Raw genomic sequence first — 21,591 nt, 5'->3', positions numbered from 1 at the left:
ATGACTTGCACTTGCTGGCTGAACCCAAATGGGACCTCCAAGCCGACAATGCCATATGATCACTTTTTCATTTATTTCATAATAGAGGTCCAGATTATGGATGACTACTTTAGTATATATCTAGAGTCCTTCCACAGCTGCCAATACTCTGTCTAAAATCACCCATTAAGTCACTGCTAGAAGACTACATGTGCAGTTCTATTTCTTTTGTTACCTTGCATATATTTATCCTTAATTTGATTGGGAAATAAAAGCAATTTTTTGGTGGTATACTATTTTACATCATATGTGAGGTGCAGTAAGCCATTTTTCACTGATACAATATTTTCTCAGTAACTGTTTTTTGTTCATCATAAATCCTGCCTGCATGGTGATCAAACCAATAGGAGCAACAATATACTTTGTTATGGAATTTGTAAATTCAACATGTATGGATTTAATATTTATGAGTGTAACAAGTGCAGGTTTAGGTACTGTGGGTAAATGAATTTGTACATTGCTCTGAGTCATTCACATGTACACTGTGCTCCTGCCTATAACAGGTGTCATTATTGAATATAATTCTAACATATGATTGCTATGGACTCAGTCTTTCTAACACAATTGATAATGCACTCTGTAGTTCACATAAGTTGATAATAATTGAATGATGCAGGTAAATGGATGAGTCCCCAGATCTTACCTTGAGTGTTGCATTCCCATACATCTATGTGATGGTGACCTTAATACGAAGTAGAACTATATCTGGAAGAGGAGATTGAGATGGTTCATACGCTGTTGTCATCTGAGTATTGATGTACAGTGTTGCACAATGTAGCTCATCTCACTCACTCTGTACAAACTGCACTGTAGCACAGTGTTCAGTATTCTCATTTTTTATTACTTCTTGGTATTCACTGTCTGCTTTTATTGCCTTTATTCCCACACATAGATCCACTAATGGTCAAATTATGTGTTCTGGTAAACGGTAGTAAACAAACCACATAACTGTCACTTTAGGAAAGGGTGAGTGTGTTAATCAGATATATCTGCACTGCTGTTGCTCAACAAGTAGATGTTTGAACATCATACAGTCCATATGAATCACTTCGGGGGATCCAGTTCCAGTATGACAACTTCCACTTGTTCAAACAGACGTGAGCCCTGCTCTAATACCTCAATGGGGTTTTGGGCTGTTGAAAAGAACATCATAAGTATTTGAGAAAGCACACAGAAAATGAGAGAGCAAATGTAAAGACTACTTTACGCCAAATAAATGTAAGATAGTAACAACTATTATGAAGTGTGACTTAGTACTTACATGCAAAATCTCTCTTCTTATCCTGCCTGGGGCTGTTAGATGCTGGAAACTCATAGCCAGGGGTATTTTAATCAGATGAACCCATAGCCTATCTGTGTAATGCTGTGACTCAACAAGTAACGGTGCATGTGTTGCATGTCCTGTTCCAACATGGTAGCTAGTGACACATCAGGAGGCTGCTATTGAGCTGTTGAAAATAAGAAAAGATCATGAGTATGTGAGACAACACACAGAATAATAATGGATGGGTTAATAATAATACAACAGTTACATTCCTATGTGGCAGTATTCTTCTTTTTTTTCTCCATGGCTGATCTCTTCTGATGATGAGGCTTCATGGTCTTTTCACTACAGTGAACAGTACACAAGTGGCTTTGTTGATATAGAGTTGGGTGGTGCAGTGGCTTGCATCTGGGAGGAAAACAGTTTAAACATACATCTAGACATCTTGATTTAGGTTTTCCAGGCTTTCTCTAAATTGCTTAAGGCAAATGCTGGAATGGTTCCTTAAAAAGGGCATAGCTGCTTTTCTTCTTCATCCTTCCCTAATTTGAGCAGGTGCTCTATCTCTAATGACCTCATTGTTGGCGGGACATTAGACACTGATCTCCTCCTCCTCCTCCTCCTCCTCCTCCTCCTCCTCCTCCTCCTGACTTGATTAATAAGCAGTTGCAGCACCGACCGCTATGTGACATCATAGTCTGCCATCTTGGCAGACATCTTGTGATGTCATCATTTGGCATCATAAACTGTTCCAACATTTCCCAGTTGTTTGAAAATGGGGATGGGACAGGAGAGGTAGGCATTTGGCAACAACATTATTTTTTCCTAACGGATGAGGTCTTATCCAATGCATATAATTTTCTTTACAGGCAAGATTTCTCTGACAGACCCCTTGAAGGCAACAGCATGCGTGAGCATATATAATAATGCCAACCTCCTAGTTATTATTATCAAGCCTTGACACTAGCGTTAGCTCACTTTCGACACATGCATTATGTTTGTCTATAGACAGTAACAATTTCTGTCAATAATAACTTCCTCATGTTGCTTTACAGACGTTCCCATGGCTCCTTTATGTTTTTCAGTGTTTCACTTTTTGTCAGAATACTGTGAAAGACGACATCTTGAAATTGGATCCCCTGAAGTGATTCATATGGTTTGTATGATGTAGTATACTCTATTCCTCATTTTACTGATTTGGGGGAAGTTGTGTGTGTGTGTGTGTGTGTGTGTGTGTGTGTGTGTGTGTGTGTGTGTGTGTGTGTGTGTGGGCGCGTGCACGTGCATATGGCCGGGTACATGCAGAGTTCATCATCACAGCAGCATGTTGAGAACTTCCTCTGCTTCAAAACATGTTGCAGAATTCTGAGAAGCATTGTTCAGTGCTTTATATGCTGTTGAAAAGAAAACTGCCATTATGGCAAGCAGAACATGAGTTACGGAGGTTGTTAAACAACTGCAGCACCTTGAACACACAGTCCGACATCTTGTGACATCATAGCCTGCCATCTTGTCTGCCCCCACCTTGTATGATGTCATAAACCCTCATCATGTTTGGCCCCATCTTATGTGATGTCGTAGTCCATCATCTTGTGACCTTCGCCTTGGCCTTGGCTTACTTTGACTGCTATCTCCATCAACCCTATAATGTCCTGTCTCCCACTGGGCTTCCTCAGCACCCTTTTTGTCGACAATTTTGCATCTATTGCAGTTCTCCACAGAGCTGCCTCATTGAGCGGCACCTTCAGTGATGTCTCGATCATCTTTACTGACTGAGCATCGACAGTGGCTTTCATTTTCCCACTGACAAAACCATTTGTATGAATTTCTGGTGGTGCAATTGGTTTCTTCCACCATTTTTACATCTTGTGCCTGTTGCCCTTCTGTTCATTGAAACTATGAAATTCCTGGGGCTCATGCTTGTTGCCGTCCCTTAATTTTCTACATGTCCGCAGTGGTAGTTCCTGGGAAGCCAATCGTACCACCCTCCTCCACTTGTACTGGTTCCTTGTCCGTTAAAAAATAGACTATGGATGTTCTGTTTATGCATCGTAGAGAGTCTTTATGCAGAACTACTACTGTCCTACAATCGTAATTTTCTCCTCAGCAGATATGCATGCCATTTTCTGCTATGCATTGCCACCCATCCTATGCCGCCTCCCCCTACATCTCCTTTGTTTACCAGTATGGTGCATGTCCCTCTTCTCTGTTACCTCCTGGAGTTCACTTTCAGCTCTTTCTCTGGCAGCTTAACTTCACACTATCTGCCACTCTACCGTTGGGTGTGAACCTTGGCTTTGTTTGGTGGTCTGTGGTGGCCTTGGCGTTCATTCACTTCCTAAGGACGTTGATCGAGCCTCACCCTGTCACCTTCAGTTTCATGACCTTTTGCATGGAACTTTGCGATAGTACCTTAGTGAATAGTGATGGCTCTTGGACTGACAGTGGTGTTGGGTGTGCCTTCGTCATTGGCACTGACATTTTTCAGCATTGGTTTTCGGTATGCTGCTCATTATTTACAGGTGAGCTCTTCGCACTGTATCAGACCACACAGTACATCTGGGAATACAGGCTTTTCAATTGTGTCAAGTACCCTGACTCTCAGTGCCTTTCAAATCCTCTGTGTGCTGTAACTGTCCGTCCCTTTATGAAATGTGTCCAGCATAGCTGTCACTTGCTCACTCTTGATGGAGCCACTGTGATGTTTATGTGGGTTCCTGGTCACGTCAGTCTTACTGGAAACGAGGCCGCTGACATTGCTGCCAAGGCTACAGATCTTGTACCTTGATCCTTTAGTTTTTACATTTCCTCCGATGATCTCTGTGTTGCCATCTGTCGGCAGTTGGTGTCACTTTGGCATCACCACTGGTCCTCCCTTGATGGGAAGAAGCTCCGGGTTATTCAGCATCTTCTAGTGGCTTGGACAACCTTCTCTCGGCCCTCTGCCTTTGAGGAGACCATTTTAGCTACGTTGCGTATTGGGCACTGTCTTTTTAGCCATCACCATTTGTTAAATAGTGCTCCCCCACTACGTTGTGCTCATTGTGTTCAACCCATGACGATCCGTCATTTCCTGATGAAATGCCATTTTTTTTAACCACTTATGTTCTCATTTGTGTTTACCATTGGACTTACCGGCCGTTTTAGCAAACGGCACGCAGACTGTCGACCTGGTTTTACTTTTTATCCGTTCTAGCAATGTGGCGAAGGACATTTAGTTTTTAAATCAGGACCTCCAGTTCTCTATGGCTTATTTTATAGACATCTCTCCACATCCCTGTTTCTAGCTGGCTTCTCTTCTGTCACTTGGGAGTAATGTGTAGTGGTTTATAACTTCTCTCTTTGTCTTCATGTTCTACAGTTCCCACGTGGGCCGTATCCCTCTAGTTGTTTTTGCGCCCCAAAACAAAACAAAACAGTTGACTGTGGCAACCAATTTACATTAAGTTCATTTGCATAAAAGTGGCCCTGGATGCCCATAGTCATACTTCTATGCTTTCCCGTGAATTATGAATCTGAGAGTTTTTGGTTTGGAACTGGATAGTGTTCCAGACGCCTTACATTGCTCATTTCAGTTGCATTTTGTGACCAAGACATCAATTTGAGTTCAGTACCATGTCTCCAGACTACTGTAGTGGAATTCTGGCCTTATGCTACAGGCTGTTATCTTGCTGGCTTACAAACACTGCAAGTGTGTTATTAACGCACCTGCAATTACAGTTGCTCCAAGCCCTGTGAGAAACTAACTCTAATTGTGTGAATGTGTAAATTCCTGATAGTTGCAGGCATTGTCCCTTGAATCAGTGGCTACTATGCTATGAGATAGCCATAACTAAATATCTAATCCCTGTCTGCTGAACTTAAGTTGCCTTTAAATCAGAGGCAAGCTTCACACAACTACTGCGAGGGATATTATTTAACTGCTCCTTTCTCGCAGCTAAATAATTTCTGTGATGTTCCTTACATAAGCAGTGATTTCAAACACAAGATATGTTTTGTATATTAGAAACTCTGCTTTGATCATTTTCTTTAGCACAAGGGTTAAAACTATCTCACTGTAGAATAAGACTCACTGAACTTCATTTTTTCTCCTACTGGATTAGACTGTACCTTCCTGATTTCATTCAGGAAGATAATAAGAACCAACTCTCTTACTATACTCTCAGTAGGCTATAGTTACTTCATGTATGTCGTAGCAGGCCCAGATGGCAGTTCAGAGGTTGAGCAGATACTACAAAACACATATTGTATATTAGTTCAATTTAGTAAAACTCTTAATACAGTATGCTTAACCTGGATGCAATCCATGCCTATGGAAATGACAATATATATTTAGTTCTGTTGCATAACAGAATAATAACTGTCAATTACTTTGATTGGTACTAAATGACAGTGAGGTATCACATTCATTTAACTATAAAGTTTGGTACTTGCTTCTGACTAACAATACTAGATTACTCCTGAATCCCAGTTACAGTGATACTGATATCAGCGCTAACAGAATGGGGCAAGCAGCGCTGTGCTCTGATGTAAGTAGATTTCCGGCAGCAGTGGCATTCTGAACCTCATGAGGACGTGTCTTTGCTGTCTCTCTTCATGAATGTGTCTGGCAGCAACTGTCCTTAGCTTGTGGTTCCATCTGGACCTCACTTTTCAGATGACACCTCACTTAGATTTAATCCTCATCCTATTTTCCACTTGTCATGTTAGCTGTATTTAAAAGTACACTCTAAGATAAAAAGATGATGTACCATGAAGGAATTAGCTGAATGAGATGGAAAATTACAGATGTGATGTACATGTACAGAAAACAAATGGCTACAGTTTCAGAAAAATTGAATGGTTTATTTAAGAGAAAGAGCTTTACTAATGTGTAGACCATCTCTGGCCCTTATGCAAGCAGTTATTTGGCTTGGCATTGATTGGTAGTTATTGGATGTCCTTCTGAGGGATAACATGCCAATTCTCTGCAATTTGCCCATTAGATCGTCAAAAATACTGAGATGGTGGAGGATGCTGCCCATAGTGCTGCAAATGTTCTCTTCTGGGGAGAGATCTGGCAATGTTGTTGACCAGTCTATCAGTGTACTTCTTTCCTGTACTACCCAAGTAGGAAACTCAGTAAATGATTTCAGATTGAAAGAACCAAGCAGTACTTCAAGGTTGTGCTTCTGTCAGACTCTTTCAGAAAATCTGCATTGAAATCCCCACAAAAAATAATTTGCTTGACTGACAGTTGTTGGACGTCCATCTGAGGAGGGGTACTGTACCTAATTATGACCAATTTACCCCTTAGGTCATCAATAACCCAAGCTGGCTGGAGGCTCTGCCCATAATTCTTCAAATGTTCTCAACTGAGCAGAGATCTGGTGACCTTTCTGGCCAAGGTAGGATTTGGCAAGCTCGAAGACAAGGAGTGGAAACTTCAACCATGGATGGGTGGGTAGTATCTTGCTCAATATAAGCGAGGGATTGCTTGCCATAAAGGGCAACAAAACTGGATGTAGAATATCAGTGATGTGTACTGTCATGCACTAACAGTGCTGTGGTGAAAACCAAAGTATACTGCTATGAACAGAAACGTTTGCACTGCCGGCCGTGTAACTTGTGAACCTGACAGCTACACTCATGCTCATAAATTAAGGATAATGCTGATACATGGTGAAAAAACGCTGTGGTGGGTGGTTTGCGGGTTTATATCACCTTGTGGTATGACAATGCAGCGCATTTGACCTGCGGTCATCGCACGCTGGCTTTGGCAGCAGTCCACTTATGCAGAGGTGTGTTGGTGCATGTCAGAATATGGTTCAGCGAGTAAGTTTGCAGACGTTGTCAGATGTGCTACTGGTGACTATGTGTTGAAAATGGCTCAAAGAACACATGTTGATGACGTTATGAGGGTTAGAATACTAGGGCAACTGGACGCTGGTCAAACACAGCAGGTCTTAGCACGGGCCCTCTGTGTGCCACAAAGTGTGATCTCAAGAATATGACAACAATTCCAGCAGTCAGGAAACGTGTCCAGGCTCTATAGTACGGGATGTCCACAGTATACAACACCACAAGAAGACCACTATCTCACCATCAGTGCCCACAGACAGCCACGGAGTACTGCAGGTAGCCTTGCTCGGGATCTTACCGCTGCCACTGGAACAGTTGTCTCCAGATACACAGTCTACAGACGACTGAACAGACATGGTTTATTCGCCCGGAAACCTGCAAGGTGCATTCCACTGACCCTTGGTTACAGGAGAGCCCATAAAGCCTGGTGTCAAGAACACAGTACATGGTCATTGGAACAGTGGTCCGAGGTTACATTCACGGACGAGTCCAGGTATAGCCTGAACAGTGATTCTCACTGGGTTTTCATCTGGTGTGAACCAGAAACCATATACCAACCCTTCAACCCCTTAATGTCTTTGAAAGCGACCTGTATGGAGGTCGTGGTTTGATGGTGTGGGGTGGGATTATGACTGATGCACATACACCCCTGCATGCCTTTGACAGAGGAACTGTAACAGGTCAGGTGTATCTGGACGTTATTTTGCACCAGTATGTCCACCTTTTCAGGGTTGCAGTGGGTCCCACCTTCCTCCTGATGGATGATAATGCATGGCCCCACCGAGCTGCCATCGTGGAGGAGTACCTTGAAACAGAAGATATCAGGTGAATGGAGTGGCCTGCCTGTTCTCCAGACCGAAACCACAGTGAGCACGTCTTGGATGCTCTCGGTCGACGTCTTCAAACCCCTACGACACTTCAGGAGCTCCGACAGGCACTGGTGCAAGAATGGGAGGCTATACCCCAGGAGCTGCTCGACCACCTGATCCAGAGTATGCCAACCCATCGTGTGACCAGTGTACATGTGCATGGTGATCATATCCCATATTGATGTCAGGGTACATGTGCAGGAAACAATGGCGTTTTGTAGCACATGTGTTTCGGGACGTTTTTCTCAACTTATCACCAATAACGTGGATTTACAGATCTCTATCGTGTGTTCCCTATGTGCCTATGCTGTTAGCACCAGTTTTGTGTAGTGCCACGTTGTGTGGCACCACAGTCTGCAATTATCCTTAATTTACGAGCATGAGTAATTTACGAGCATGAGTGCAGTTACAGGATACACAATAGCTGTATACAGTCTTCCAAAATAGTGTGTTCGAAGAATGATATAACAGTCACAGATCTTAAGGAAAGCTTGCAACATTTAGACTGGAATGAGGTGTACATGGAATCTGACGCAAATTTAAAATGTAACTAATTTCATGATACTATTTTTAGTATATTTCAAAACGTTTTCTGTAAGAAGATTGTGAAATTGTTATTATTGTAAGAAACTATCTAAAAAGCCATGGCATACTAGAGAGATAAAAATATCTTGCAAAAAGAAGAGGGAAATGTGTCTTATAACTAGGAGTAATGATCCAGAAACAGTCAAATATCATAAAAACTGCTGCAGTGTATTAAGGAAAATTATTAAAAAATTCATAGGTATGTGCAATATGTTAGAGATGACACAAAATTAAAACAATTGGAATATTGTTAAAAGGGAAACAGGGCAACCGAGAGCACAGGAAGGCTGCTTTTCTGTGAGAGTCAGTGAATTTTGTTAACAAAAAGTAAGAAGTAGAAGGTATTTTTGATGATAATTTTTAACTGTTGTAGAAATAAAGGATCCAGCTGGTCATTAGAAAACACAATGGACTTTGGTCATGTAAGAGACAATACCTATGCAGTTTGATAAAATTGAAATTCAGCCCACCTCTCCTACTGAAATTAGGAAAAAATAAATACACTCAAAAGTAAAAGCTCGCATGGAATTGATGGTATTTCCAACACAGTAATAAAAGCTTGTTTCCAATAGGTAAGTAGGATTCTCAGCCATATATGTAGTAGCGCACTGAAAGAGGGAATTTTTCCAGATCGACGGAAATATGCTATTGTTAAACCATTGCAAAAAAAGGGGGATAGGTGTGGTGTGATGCTAACAACTTCTACCCAAACTTACTTATCACAGATTTATCCAAACTTGTTGAAAAACTAATGTATTCAGGGGTAGCTTCACATATTTGTAAGAATGAAGTACTAACAAAATGTCAGTTTGGTTTTGAGAAAGGCTTTTTGACAGAAAATGCTATATATGCTTTCACTAATAAAATATGAAATGCTGTGAATAATGTAACATTGCCCATTGGGATTTTTGAGATCTTTCAAAGCCTTTTGACTGTGTGAGTCGTGACATTCTTCTGGATAAGTTCAAATATTGTGGTATGAGTGGGACAATGCACAAATGGTTTAATTCCTACTTAACTGGGAGAATGCAGAACGTTGAAATTGACAGCACAGATAGTCTGCAAAAATCAGCACAGTCTTCTAATTGGGGAGGTATCGAGAAGGATGTCCCACAACATTCAGTTTTGGGTCTGTTATTGTTCATAATATATATATTTATGACTTGCCACTCTATATTCATGGAAATGCAAACCTAGTTCTTTTTGATGGTGATACAAAAAATAGTAATCACTTCAAAGAAACAAGAATTAGCTGAGGAAATTGTAAATAATGTCTTTTAGATAATTAAGTGGTTCTGTGCGAATGGACTCATACTAAATTTTGCAAAAACATAATACATACAGTTCAGTACAGTAAATGGCATAGAGAGAGAGAAAGAGAGACTTCAAACAAAAGTTTGTTGCTAAAAGTAGAATATTCAAAATTTCTAGGTATGTGCATCGCTGAGAGATTGAATTGGAAGAAACACATTGAAGATACGCTGAAATGTTTTGGTTCTGCTACTTATGCTATTTTGGTTATTGCAAGATTTGGTGATAAACAAATCAGTAAATTGGGCTACTATGCCCATTTTCATTTCCTACTTTTATATGAGATCAGATTTTGGGGTAATTCACCTTTAAAGTTTTCATTGCACAAAAGTATGTAATCAGAATAATAGCTGGAGCCCACCCAAGACACCATGGAGACGTTTGTTTAAGGAACTCGGGATATTCACAGTACCTTCACAATATGTATATTCACATATGAAATTTGTTATTAATAACCCATCCCAATTCAAAAATAATGTCGAAGTGCATAGCTACAATACTAGACGAAATGATGATCTTCACTATACTGGATTAAGTCTGACTGTGGCACAAGAAGGGGTGAATTATGCTGCAACCAAAGTCTTTGGTTATTTACCAAACAGCATTAAAAGTTCTGCAAATAGCCAACGAGCAATTAACTTCTACTCAGTAGATGCATTTTTAGATACAAAGTAGTGTAATTGTAAAAAAAGAAAGTAACAATTTTATAGTGCAAAGAAAATTTACGTTAAATTGACATATTCGAGATCATTACGAAATGTCGTTTTCGTGTTCTATGGAACAAGTGTTAATGAAATGTAATGCCAAGCCAATCAACTGCTGGCATAAGGGATGGAGGGGGCCAACCCATTACTGATTTGCTCATTTTCTAAAGCTCTTTCTCTTGAATAAGTTACCCAATTTGTCACATTTTAATCATTTGTTTGTCTGTATATGTAAATCACATGTACATATTTCCATCCCATTCGGATTTGTCCTTGATGGTTCATCATCTTTTTTTTCTTGGAGTTTATATACCACATACACAGAAATAGTGGCATAATGCTAAATTTAGTGCCAACCTACACTAAACAATGACTCTAGATCATTTCATGGTGGAATTTTGGATTCTCAACCCAACTTCCAAACTCGAGAATTGGCTGGTATCTTGTCATGGACATCAAAGCAACCACTTTGTTTCACATCTCATCGTGAACTCCCACCAAACTAAAAACGTTCTAGCTCCTGTACTGTATTTACTGACAATAATTTGTTTTTTTTTCCTTTCTTCAGCATCAATAAAATTAACCAACAGCTGTACACTTTAAGATATTGTGAATTTCATTTGTTATGCAATTGCTTCACACAGAGACATGACAGCAACTGTCCAGTAATGTATGGTACTATACAAGTTCGTTAATTTGGAGACAAGCATATGGGGCCTGAAGATGACAAATGAAATCCCAAAACTGATTGCTTTCAGAGTAAAGTATACGGCTAGTGGTGAATTTTATTGGCATTGGAAATTACTTACCAGCTGATGTCCCCTGGCCATGGTGGACCAACAGACATTGATAATTTATAGTTGTCATTTTTTCTCGTCTTGTTCAGATATAGCCTGATGTATCTCGGCATCACTGACATTCATTCTTCTCTGTTCTGAATTTCGTACAACACAGTGGTTAACACGATGGCTTACAGATGTGTCTGCTCATGAACTGAAAGTGCCATGTATCGAACTGGTAATGTGCTGTGCTTACCACTATTCCTTTTTTTGTGTGAACATATTAATAAAGTTTTTTTTTAAAATGCATCTGGAATATTCAGAGATATTCCACTCCTGACATGAGCTGTTTGTAAGACTGTCTGTAAAGTTAATACCACTGTACTGTATGTTTTCGTGCACAGCCACAGAGGAGGAAAAAAATAAAGGATAGTGAAGGGTCGTAACAACTAGTTGTGCTGTATTATTAGTACCTTGTTAATTTTCTCATAACAGTTCATCCAACAAAACATTGTTGTTGGCCTCTCTTCCTGTCAAATCACTATTGTACATCTACAGTTTCTCCACCATCTGACCACTTCAAGAGTTTACATCACCAATGTCATGACGTGGTCAGCCTTTGTGTTGTCAGTTTGCTACCTGATAACTCGCTCAATTTCCTGCATTGTTGCATTTTCCGCTTGGTAGTCGCTACAGCTACCACTCTGCGAGAATTCGTCTCCAATGTAATGTAATTTTTGGCATTGATACTGTTCGTGGTAGGTGCAATGCAAGTCATGGTAGCTGCAGGTCATAAAGTAGCCTGTGTGAAGAGGCCGTCTGCTGAAGTTCTACATCCACATACATCCTCTTCAAATTAGCGTTAAGTGCATGGCAGAGTGTACATTCCATTGTACCCTTTACTAGGTCTTTTCCCCTCTCCATTCACATATGTAGCAAGTGAAGAATATTTGTTTAAAACCCTCAGTACACTGTAATTAAATTAATTTTGTCCTTGCAATTCTTACAGAAGTGATATGTATGGGTTGTAGTACATTTATAGATTCATCACTTAAAACTTGTTCTAGAAAATCTGTAAGCAGGTTTTCTTGGGATTTTCGAGCATGTGCCAGTACAATTTTTTCAGCGTCACTGTGACATTCTCATGTGGGTGAAACAAACCTTTGGCCATTTGTACTGTCCTGTGTATGTGTTCAGTGTGCTCCATTAGTCCTACCTGATGCTGGTCCCACATCCAATAGCAATTTTCGAGGATGGCTCAAACAAGCATTTTGTTAGCAGTCCTTTTTGCAGACTGATTGCATTACCTAGTGTTCTCCCAGTGGAGCAGAGTCTGCCACCTTCTTTACCTGTGTCAGATGGTATGTGATCATTCCTTATCATACCTGTACATACTGTTACATCTAGGTATATGAGACGATCGATTCCGCTTGTGACTTATTTTAGCTGTAGGATACTATGTGCTTTTGTTTTGGGAAACGCGAATTTTGTATTTATAAAAATTTAAAGCGAGTTGCCAATCTTTGCACCACTTTCAAATCTTATCAAGTTAAGTCTGAAAATTTGTCCTTTTTCAAACATCATTTCATTATAGATAACCACATGATATAGTAAAGTCTGAGTTCATTTTTCATATTATCTACAATTTCATAAAATATATAACTTGCTGGGGGACACACATGAATTATCTGTCACATGAATTATCTGTCACATGAATTATCTGTCGCCAATTCTATCTAAGATAACATGCTGCATCCTCCCTATGAAGAAATCCCCAATTTATTCATAAATTTAGCTTGATATCCCACATGATTGTAATTTAGACAATGAGTGTGGATGTGGCACTGTGTCAAATGCTTCTTGGAAGTCAAGGAATACTGCCACTACATGACTGCCTTTGATCCCTGGCATTCAAGATGCGAGTTAGGTTCCACATCGCTTCTGTTTTTGGAATCCATGCTGGTATGTTTGGATGGGGAGATTCTCTTCAAGACACCTCATTGTGTGGAATCATCAAAGTACAACCTCAGGGCCTAGATGACAGGTATCGTTTGCTCCAACATACGCCATAATCTAGAGTTGTTTCTGCATATACATTTACATACGTATTCCGTAAGCCACTGTATGGTGCGTTGTGCGCGGCGGAGGATACCTTGTACCACATTTCCTTTACTGCTCCACTTGCAAATGCACTCCTTAATGGCTGCTGAAATATTGGACAGCTTTCAGTGGCGCCAAAGATGGTGTCCAAAGACTCATGGAGGATGGATCATACATAATCTGAAACTGCAAGCAGCAAGGTGAAGCAGAACTTCTGATCTCCATTTTCAAGTGTTCTATTACAAAGGAGATTTCCAATGTACCGAGTCAATGTAACTCTCACATCACTACAAAAATGATTCATATACATATTACTTTCAAGGGTGTTTAGAAATAACTGAAATCGCTACAATTAAATAACTCCCAGAAGCTTATGTAATTGTTGCTAGAGGTAGACCATAGTTTAATATCAGTAATAGTAATAGCAGCAGCAGCTGTAGTAATTGTTGTTTTTATCCATCCAAGATCAATTTTATGAGGATATTGGACCTGTCTTCATATTGCTATTTAAGAACAAGAAAAGTACTTAAAATTTATATGTATAGGCATTTACATACTTACAGGTCTACTTTGACAATGATGGGACAGGAAATAGGCTGTAGCCTTATAGTAGAAATCATTGCAGCATTTGGCAGAAGTAATTTTCGGAAACCACAAAAAATGAAAGTCAGGATGACCAGATGAAGACTACACCCTCCATCCTTCCAAACACAAGACCAGTTTGTTTGAAAGTGTACTACATCGTCTGGTTTGTTCCTAATGTACAATACTGTTTTACAAAGAAGCTGATCAATAATGTAAAAGGCTAGTGCTACACTGTTCATTCATTTCTAACTCCAAGTCACTGCATTCACTACACAGACTATATAGGTATTGTTTCATAAGGTAACACTACACACACATCTGCTGGCTCAGGACCATAGTGATGGCAGCTGGTTTCCATTCTGTATACCACAACTTCTCTAACTACAGTATCTTGAAAAACTGAGTCACAATCTATCTATAATGAGTGAGATCTTGAGTTCGGAAAGAGAATAAGGTGTAGTATTATATTTTGCATGGTTTCAGAAGAAAGTTTTTCCAGAAAAGGAAGCAAAAGAAGGAAGAAACATAGTGTGAAAGGGTTATGTCAAATGGTGTGTTTTATTATTGTCCTTATTATTTATGTGTGTACATTTTGTACCAAATCCCTACTTTGTGTTGTCTAAGTAATCGTTCAGTTTATAGAATGTAATACTTAATACATACTTTGTAGCTGCCTTTCTAAATAAGTTTGTTTAAGTAATCTCTTGAAGCACTTTCGGCAGTTTTTTGTACCGTTTTAGCCTGTGGCACAAAATTTTGTCTTGAGTTGTGTGTTAATTCTTTGTTGGTAAATGTAAGTTCAGTCTAGCTCTCGTTCCATGGTCAAGGACAGAGCTGTCAGTGCAGTTGTTATCAAATGTACTCACATGGTGTAGTTAAAATCTGTGTGTCTCGAACAAATTGTTACTATGAGCCCGACTGCTATTTTTGTTTATTATACCTGAGGCCAAAGATACTGAAAGTCTAGAACAGATTTTTTCATACATGTCAACCAGTATGCATTCCAAAACAGTGTTCATGTGAAAACCTACTTTCACATGTCATGAAAAACGTGGATGAATGCAGTTTGGTAAATGTAGTTAATATTTATATTAGTGGCATCATCACTTGTTTCCTCCTCCACACAGATGAGTGTAATATGTCGACTGTAAGCATTAAGTTTGTACAGCGATGTAAGTAACTGAGTTGTGTAAACATTTTTTTATATACCTATATGTTATTTTATTTCTTGATTCGTCCTGAAGATGCTGTAACTTTTGGAATGGTTTTGACACCAGATGGCTTTAATAATGACCAAGGGGGTGACATTAGCTAACCTCTGAATTACCAGATAAAGTGGCTGTAGTAGAATAAAACATAAGACTATGTAGGAAAATGACATCATACAAGAAATCTGCATTAGCTACAGACTCCTATATACAAAAGATAATTTTTGCACAAAGATAAGCAGATCTTCAATACATCTGCAAATGTTGAATATGATCCCTTCATCAGGTTTTGTTGTATCCGATGTCTAGAAAGCAAGAACAAAAGCTATATTATTGCTTGGTAAACGATCAAGTGTTGAGGAGACACATATACATCTATCAGAAAAAGAAGTCTGGTAGCCTCAGTAGTCAGACTCAACTTTGTGAGGCCATCCTCGGCTGTCAGAGAAACATCATTCCTACAAGGAGCGTCCAGTAAGTAAGTTTCACTATTTTATAAAAACACTTGAAACAATTCATCGTCTTCAAATACTTTTATTGGCATTGTACAATGCTTCTGTTACTTATCTACATAGTCGCCATGTTTTTCCAAGTGTGTTCGGTAAAATTCCGTAAGTTTTTCCAAGCCAGTTTTGTACCAGATCAGCTACTGTGCTTGTAACCAGCTGTTCACTGTTCATCTGGATTCGTCATGGGTGTTGAAATGCTTACGTCAAAGATGAACTTTGGGTTGGAGGAACATGTGAAAATCACTTGGGGAGAGATCTGCTGAATATGGAGGATGCAGGAACACTTCCCAGTTGAATCTTTCGAGCCCTGCCAAGGTCATTCGAGCTGCATGGGGCAGAGCATTGTCATAAACGAGAGGAACTTTGTGAGGCAAAATTCCAGGAAGTTTTCTTTTGATGGCAGCTCGCTGCATTAATGGTGGTGTTGCAAGGCAGGTATGAACGTATAACACCCCCTGACAGTCCCTAAAGATGGTTGTCACAACTTTCCCTGCCGAATGAGTTACCTTTGCTGTTTTTCTCCGGCACTTTCGCCAGTTTTCTCTCACATGACACTATGACGTTTTGTCTCAGGGTCCGAATGATGGACTCGTGTCTCATCCCCTTTTCAATCCTCATGCAGCCTTCCTTATAGTCAGAGATTAACTCCTGATGGATATCGACAGTGGATATTTGTTATCCTGTGAGAAACGAATCACAGAGCACAGCATACAAGTGGACAGACTTTGTAGTGGTGACTCTATGCTTATTGGAAGCATACTGGCAAGATACTGCGGAGGTACCCGATTATTAGGGGTTTTTCCTGTTTCAGTTCTTGTACTCGTAATAACTTGGCTTTGTGCAAACTACAATTAAAAATACAAATTCGAATTAATGTTTAAAGTAGAGGGATTCTGAATAAGTGAGATTTGTACTAGATCAAGAAACGTGTAATATTTAACTGCAGTGTCAACAATTCAACCCAGTAGACAAAAATTCTGGTACAACATTTCGTATGTTAGCTAGTGCTCAGTCAATAAGACACTTTCAGCCAAAATAAAGGAATAACTTTTTCTCAGTGGTCATGGGTCCACACTTCGTCAATGTGGGAAGTGTCTCATGGGTGCAGTTTGATGTGGATACCAGAAGAAACGTCTGCTTATGCACAATGTGATGTTTATATTTAAACACAGTTTGCCTCAGATAGTAAGCAATCATTACAAGCCTGACGATTGTTCGGAAAACTGTAGAAATAAAGAAAACATGAGGATACTGGATCAATTATCAGCACAGCTTGAGAAAATGTTCAGACCATATATTCTGCACATATCAGTCTCACATATTCAGAGTACAGGTTAGGTCATGTGAATTACAAAATAGTGTCTGATCATCCAGAAGTGAAGTCTTCAGATTGTGTGTGATCATTGTTAGTCTATAAATTATATTGTCTCCATTATTTGCTCTCCATTAGTTTATGAGACATATTCTTAAAGTTGGTAAATAACGATGTGCATTCAGATTAGTTTTGATTTTGTTGAATATTGTGCTATCAGAAAGAGATACTTTGTCCCTTGACTATATTGATTACCATTGTTTTCAGAACTAATAACCCATTTTAATCAAATTATTTGATGATATTCAATGCATAAATATATTAACTAATCAAAATAAACTATATATTTTTATATGTTCTATTGCTTGTATACCTCAGGGTTAGGTTTCAATTTCGTTTTCAAGTTGTATATTTACGCACATTTCAACCACATTCTACTTTGATCTTTACCTACCTCCCACTATCATTTAAATAGTTCTTTCCGACGCTGTAATATTATTTTAGGTTCCCCATAGTGCAACATATATTCCATGGTCCGTCACGCTGACAAGGTTCTATCCACCACTGCTCCATAAGCAAGGTGGAATTGCTTATAATAATCTAACAAAGTCGCCAGCCACTGTGACCGAGTGGTTCTATGTACTTCAGTGCAAAACCGGGCTGCTTCTATGGCCGTAGGTTCGAATCCTGCCTCAGGCATGGATGTGTGTGATGTCCTTAGGTTGTTAGGTTTAAGTAGTTCTAAGTCTATGGGACTGATGACCTCAGATGCTAAATTCCATAGTGCTTAGAGCCATTTGAACCATTCTAACAAAATCGCTCATTTCTTTTTATGACCAATGACTTTTAGGTAGTAGGATAGCTATGAAAACAGCATACAACAGCTTAATAAAGGCGTATCTGAAGTTACGTATATGTCACATCATCAGTGGCTCACAGAGTATATTTGTTGATGTAGAAGTTCATTTGGTATGCATTGGTGTTCTATAGACCCTTCCAGTTACTTTCTTACATCTGTAGGAGTAATTATTGTTGTTTGTGTTTTCATGATGTTTCACTTTGCAGCAATTCCACTATCATCAAATCTGCCTACATTTAACTCTGACGAATTTACAGCGTTCTGGATTCTAAAGTAGTGCTTCAGATGAACCCATCTCCCACTGCCGCCTCTTGAAAAGAACCTAAAATTTTTGTTAATTTCATTCATTGTGCTACTACATAGTTCACTGAAATTTTTGAGATGTTTGTGAACCTAGTATTTGTTACTGTAATTTTTCATTCACATGCTTGCACTGGTACTACAATAGTTTCTGATACCATTCTCTCTGCTTTCTGCAGTTCCATCGGTGTTGGTGTGGACAACGACACTAATGGAGACAACAGCGGTTTGATTACCAGTATTCCACTGCATTCGTGCAGTGTGTGTCACAAAATGTTCAGAAGGAGTACCTATTTGAAGAAACACTTCAGAGTCCATAGTGGTGAACGCCCATACAGCTGTGGCGTTTGCAACAAGACTTTTGCGCAAAGTTGGGCACTGAAACAACATTCGCGGCGGCACACAGGCGAACACCCATACAACTGTGGCGTTTGCAGCAAGGCATTCATGCATAAATCTGATCTGAAGAAGCACTTCCGGGTGCACACTGGTGAACGTCCGTACACCTGTGACGTTTGCAACAAGGCTTTTGTACAAAGTAGTGCGTTGAAGCAGCATTCACGATTGCACACTGGGGAGCGTCCGTACGTCTGTGGTATGTGCAACAAGACATTCGCTCTAAGTGCTTCACTGAAGCGGCACTCACAAGTGCACACTAGTGAACGCTCGCATAGCTGTAGTGTTTGCAACAAGACATTCAGACACAGTAGTAGCCTGAAGGACCATTTGAGAATCCACAGCGACGAGCGCCCCTACGTATGTGGCATTTGCAACAAGACATTCGCTCAAAGTTGGGCACTGAGGCACCATTCACGATTGCACAGTGGTGAACGCCGATACAGCTGTTGCATTTGCAGAAAGACATTCAGAGACAGAGAAGAAGTGAAGAAGCATACACGACTCCACACTGGCGAGCGCCCATACATCTGTTGTGTTTGCAACAAGACTTTCGCTCTAAGTTCTTCGCTGAAGCGGCATTCTCGAGTGCACACTGATGAACGGCCTCACAGCTGTGATATTTGTAACAAGGCATTCAGATGCCGTTATAGCCTGAAGAAGCATGTGCGCATGCACACTGGCGAGCGCCCGTACGCATGTGGCGTTTGTAACAAGACATTCGCGCAAAGCTGGGGGCTGACGCAGCATTCACGATTGCACACTGGTGAACGCGTACACAGCTGTGGCATTTGCAACAAGACATTCACTCTAAGTTCTGCACTGAAGAAGCATTCACAGCTGCACACCGACGAACGCCTATGAAGCTGTCAAGTGTGTCATATCCCTTTACACCCTGAAATATTTTTCATTGTGCAAGAACTGCAAGTAGCATTGTTATAGTGTCCTGATGTCATTGATTGCAGAAAAAATACTACAAACATTTTTTCATTTATAATTATCCAAAAAAGCACAAGCATGATCATACACATCAGGTTTTAATTCATTAGACAGTTCATATGATCACGTGCTCTCATCAAAAATATTACAATCATAGCAAAAATGTTTTAATAATTACATCATAAAATCAAACATTATTTTTTGCTAAATGACTTGAAACAATTTTTTTCTTTGAATAGACTTAAGTACTGATTGTATTTGCCATGTTTAGTTTTTGCCCTGCTGTTGCAGTACTGAATCTGGCAAGTCGTTGTGGAATAAATGTCATCCACTGTTGGCCAGTGGTCATAGCCATCATACCTCTTGTCCAGTCCTGGTTTTGGATGGGGTTTGTAAATTTTTGCCTTTCTAGGTGGAACTACTTCACTTTAATTGTAGCTCACGTTCTTCTGTCATTTTCCTATCTGGACATGACAATAGAGCCTCGGGCAAAGACATACTGAATTTCAGCAAATCCATTACATTCTATTTTGGAAGTTGCTGTTCCCTGCAGTGCTGTCTATACATAAACCGACAATTTACTACAATCAGGTCTGTAAAGTAAAGTAAGCACTTAAGGGTTCGTTTTTTTGTTCTGATCCATGTCTGATAGCATTCAATTTGTTGGTCATTAATATCTACTCCATCCATATTAATATTGTACTTCTTAATGACAGAAAGACAGTCTATTTCTAAATATTTACATACCTTCTTACCCCACCTTTGGACTTTGCACTTTGGCTCTATGCCAGCAGAAGTGGATACCACAACGATCTTTTGATTATCCTGCCACTTATTGATAATGACTGGGTCATCTGATCTAATGTACTGATGACGTTCTCCTTTATTCATTTACTTTCAGTTTAATATTTTTTATTCTGTTTGTCATTATTGTTCCTGTGCCTTCGATTCCTCTCTCTCTGAGTTTCTCTAAGAGGGGAGTGGTAGTGAAATATCTATCAAAATAAATGAAACTTTCCTGTGGTAGAGTTTGGGAAAGTTGCAAAATCTTTGGTGGTCCTAAGCCTAATGATTTCTCACCAAAATTCGTGCTGGCACCCTGATATATCTCAAAATCTAAAACTATACCTGAAGCTGAAGCCAAAATAAATTTCTTAAACCCTATAGGTCTAGGTTTGCCTTTGACATATTGTTTTAATTTACAATGCCTTTTGAAGGATATCATTTGTTCATCGATGCTGTAACAATTGAATGTACAGGATGAAGTATGGCGTCTCTCTCTCTCTCTCTCTCTCTCTCTCTCTCTCTCTCTCTCTCTCTCTCTCTCTCTCTCTCTTAGCATCAATGAGTGATTGAATCTTCCACAGTCTATTCGTCTACAGCATCTACAAAATGTATGTTGTATTGCAGGGCAATAAAACGGTCTCGAGACGTACTGTCACTAACTGTGCTCAGAGAAATGCATTTCTGCCAATACATAGGTAACCTAGGATACCTTATGCACCCCATAGTTAATTCCAAAAGACAGCTTAATTTCTCTAGCTGTTGTATCCAAATACTGAGTGGGGCTCTGAATGGGCGAAGGATTCTGTAACAAAGAAGAAAAAATCCAAGGTGTATGGTAAGTAATAAATATAATGCCTAATGTTGTATGGAAATCAGAAGTAAAACCAACTAAATAGCGACGTAACAACCTGCCCAATTACTGTTAAGAAGTATGAGATTACTGACGTTATTCATTGCCAGTCTGTTGTATATACAATATCAAACAAACACAAACGGATGTACGTCAAAAGACTTTAAATAATACAAGTCAGCTACTAACCTGAAGAACACTTGACGCTTCTGTTAACACCCACATTCACCGTTTCTGCTGCGCTCTGTTGACGTGGAATCGGAACAAAAAAAAGTGAAACGTGAAGCACGCAGGTTGGACGATCGTTTCAGGCTGGTTGGCAGCAAAGCAGAAGCAACAGGTCGGCATACAAAAT

At 39.7% G+C, this 21,591-nt stretch overlaps 1 protein-coding gene across 7 annotated transcripts in view; it reads left to right on the top strand.

Moving 5' to 3' along the window:
* The window catches only part of LOC126210600 (zinc finger protein 501-like), a 137,057-nt gene extending 117,336 nt beyond the window's left edge, over positions 1 to 19,721 (top strand). For all 7 annotated transcript variants that reach the window (XM_049939880.1, XM_049939885.1, XM_049939882.1 and 4 more), the window contains one exon: positions 18,445 to 19,721. In XM_049939880.1, coding sequence (XP_049795837.1) covers positions 18,445 to 19,525 — 1,081 coding nt within the window. In that variant the 3' untranslated portion in view covers positions 19,526 to 19,721. The remainder of the gene's footprint in view (positions 1 to 18,444) is intronic.
* Positions 19,722 to 21,591: the final 1,870 nt, after the last annotated feature.

This window comes from Schistocerca nitens, chromosome 10, assembly GCF_023898315.1.
Source record: "Schistocerca nitens isolate TAMUIC-IGC-003100 chromosome 10, iqSchNite1.1, whole genome shotgun sequence".
Classification (NCBI taxonomy): Eukaryota; Metazoa; Arthropoda; class Insecta; order Orthoptera; family Acrididae; genus Schistocerca; species Schistocerca nitens.
Note: the sequence above shows the minus strand (reverse complement) of the source record. Positions and strands in the feature narration are given on the sequence as shown.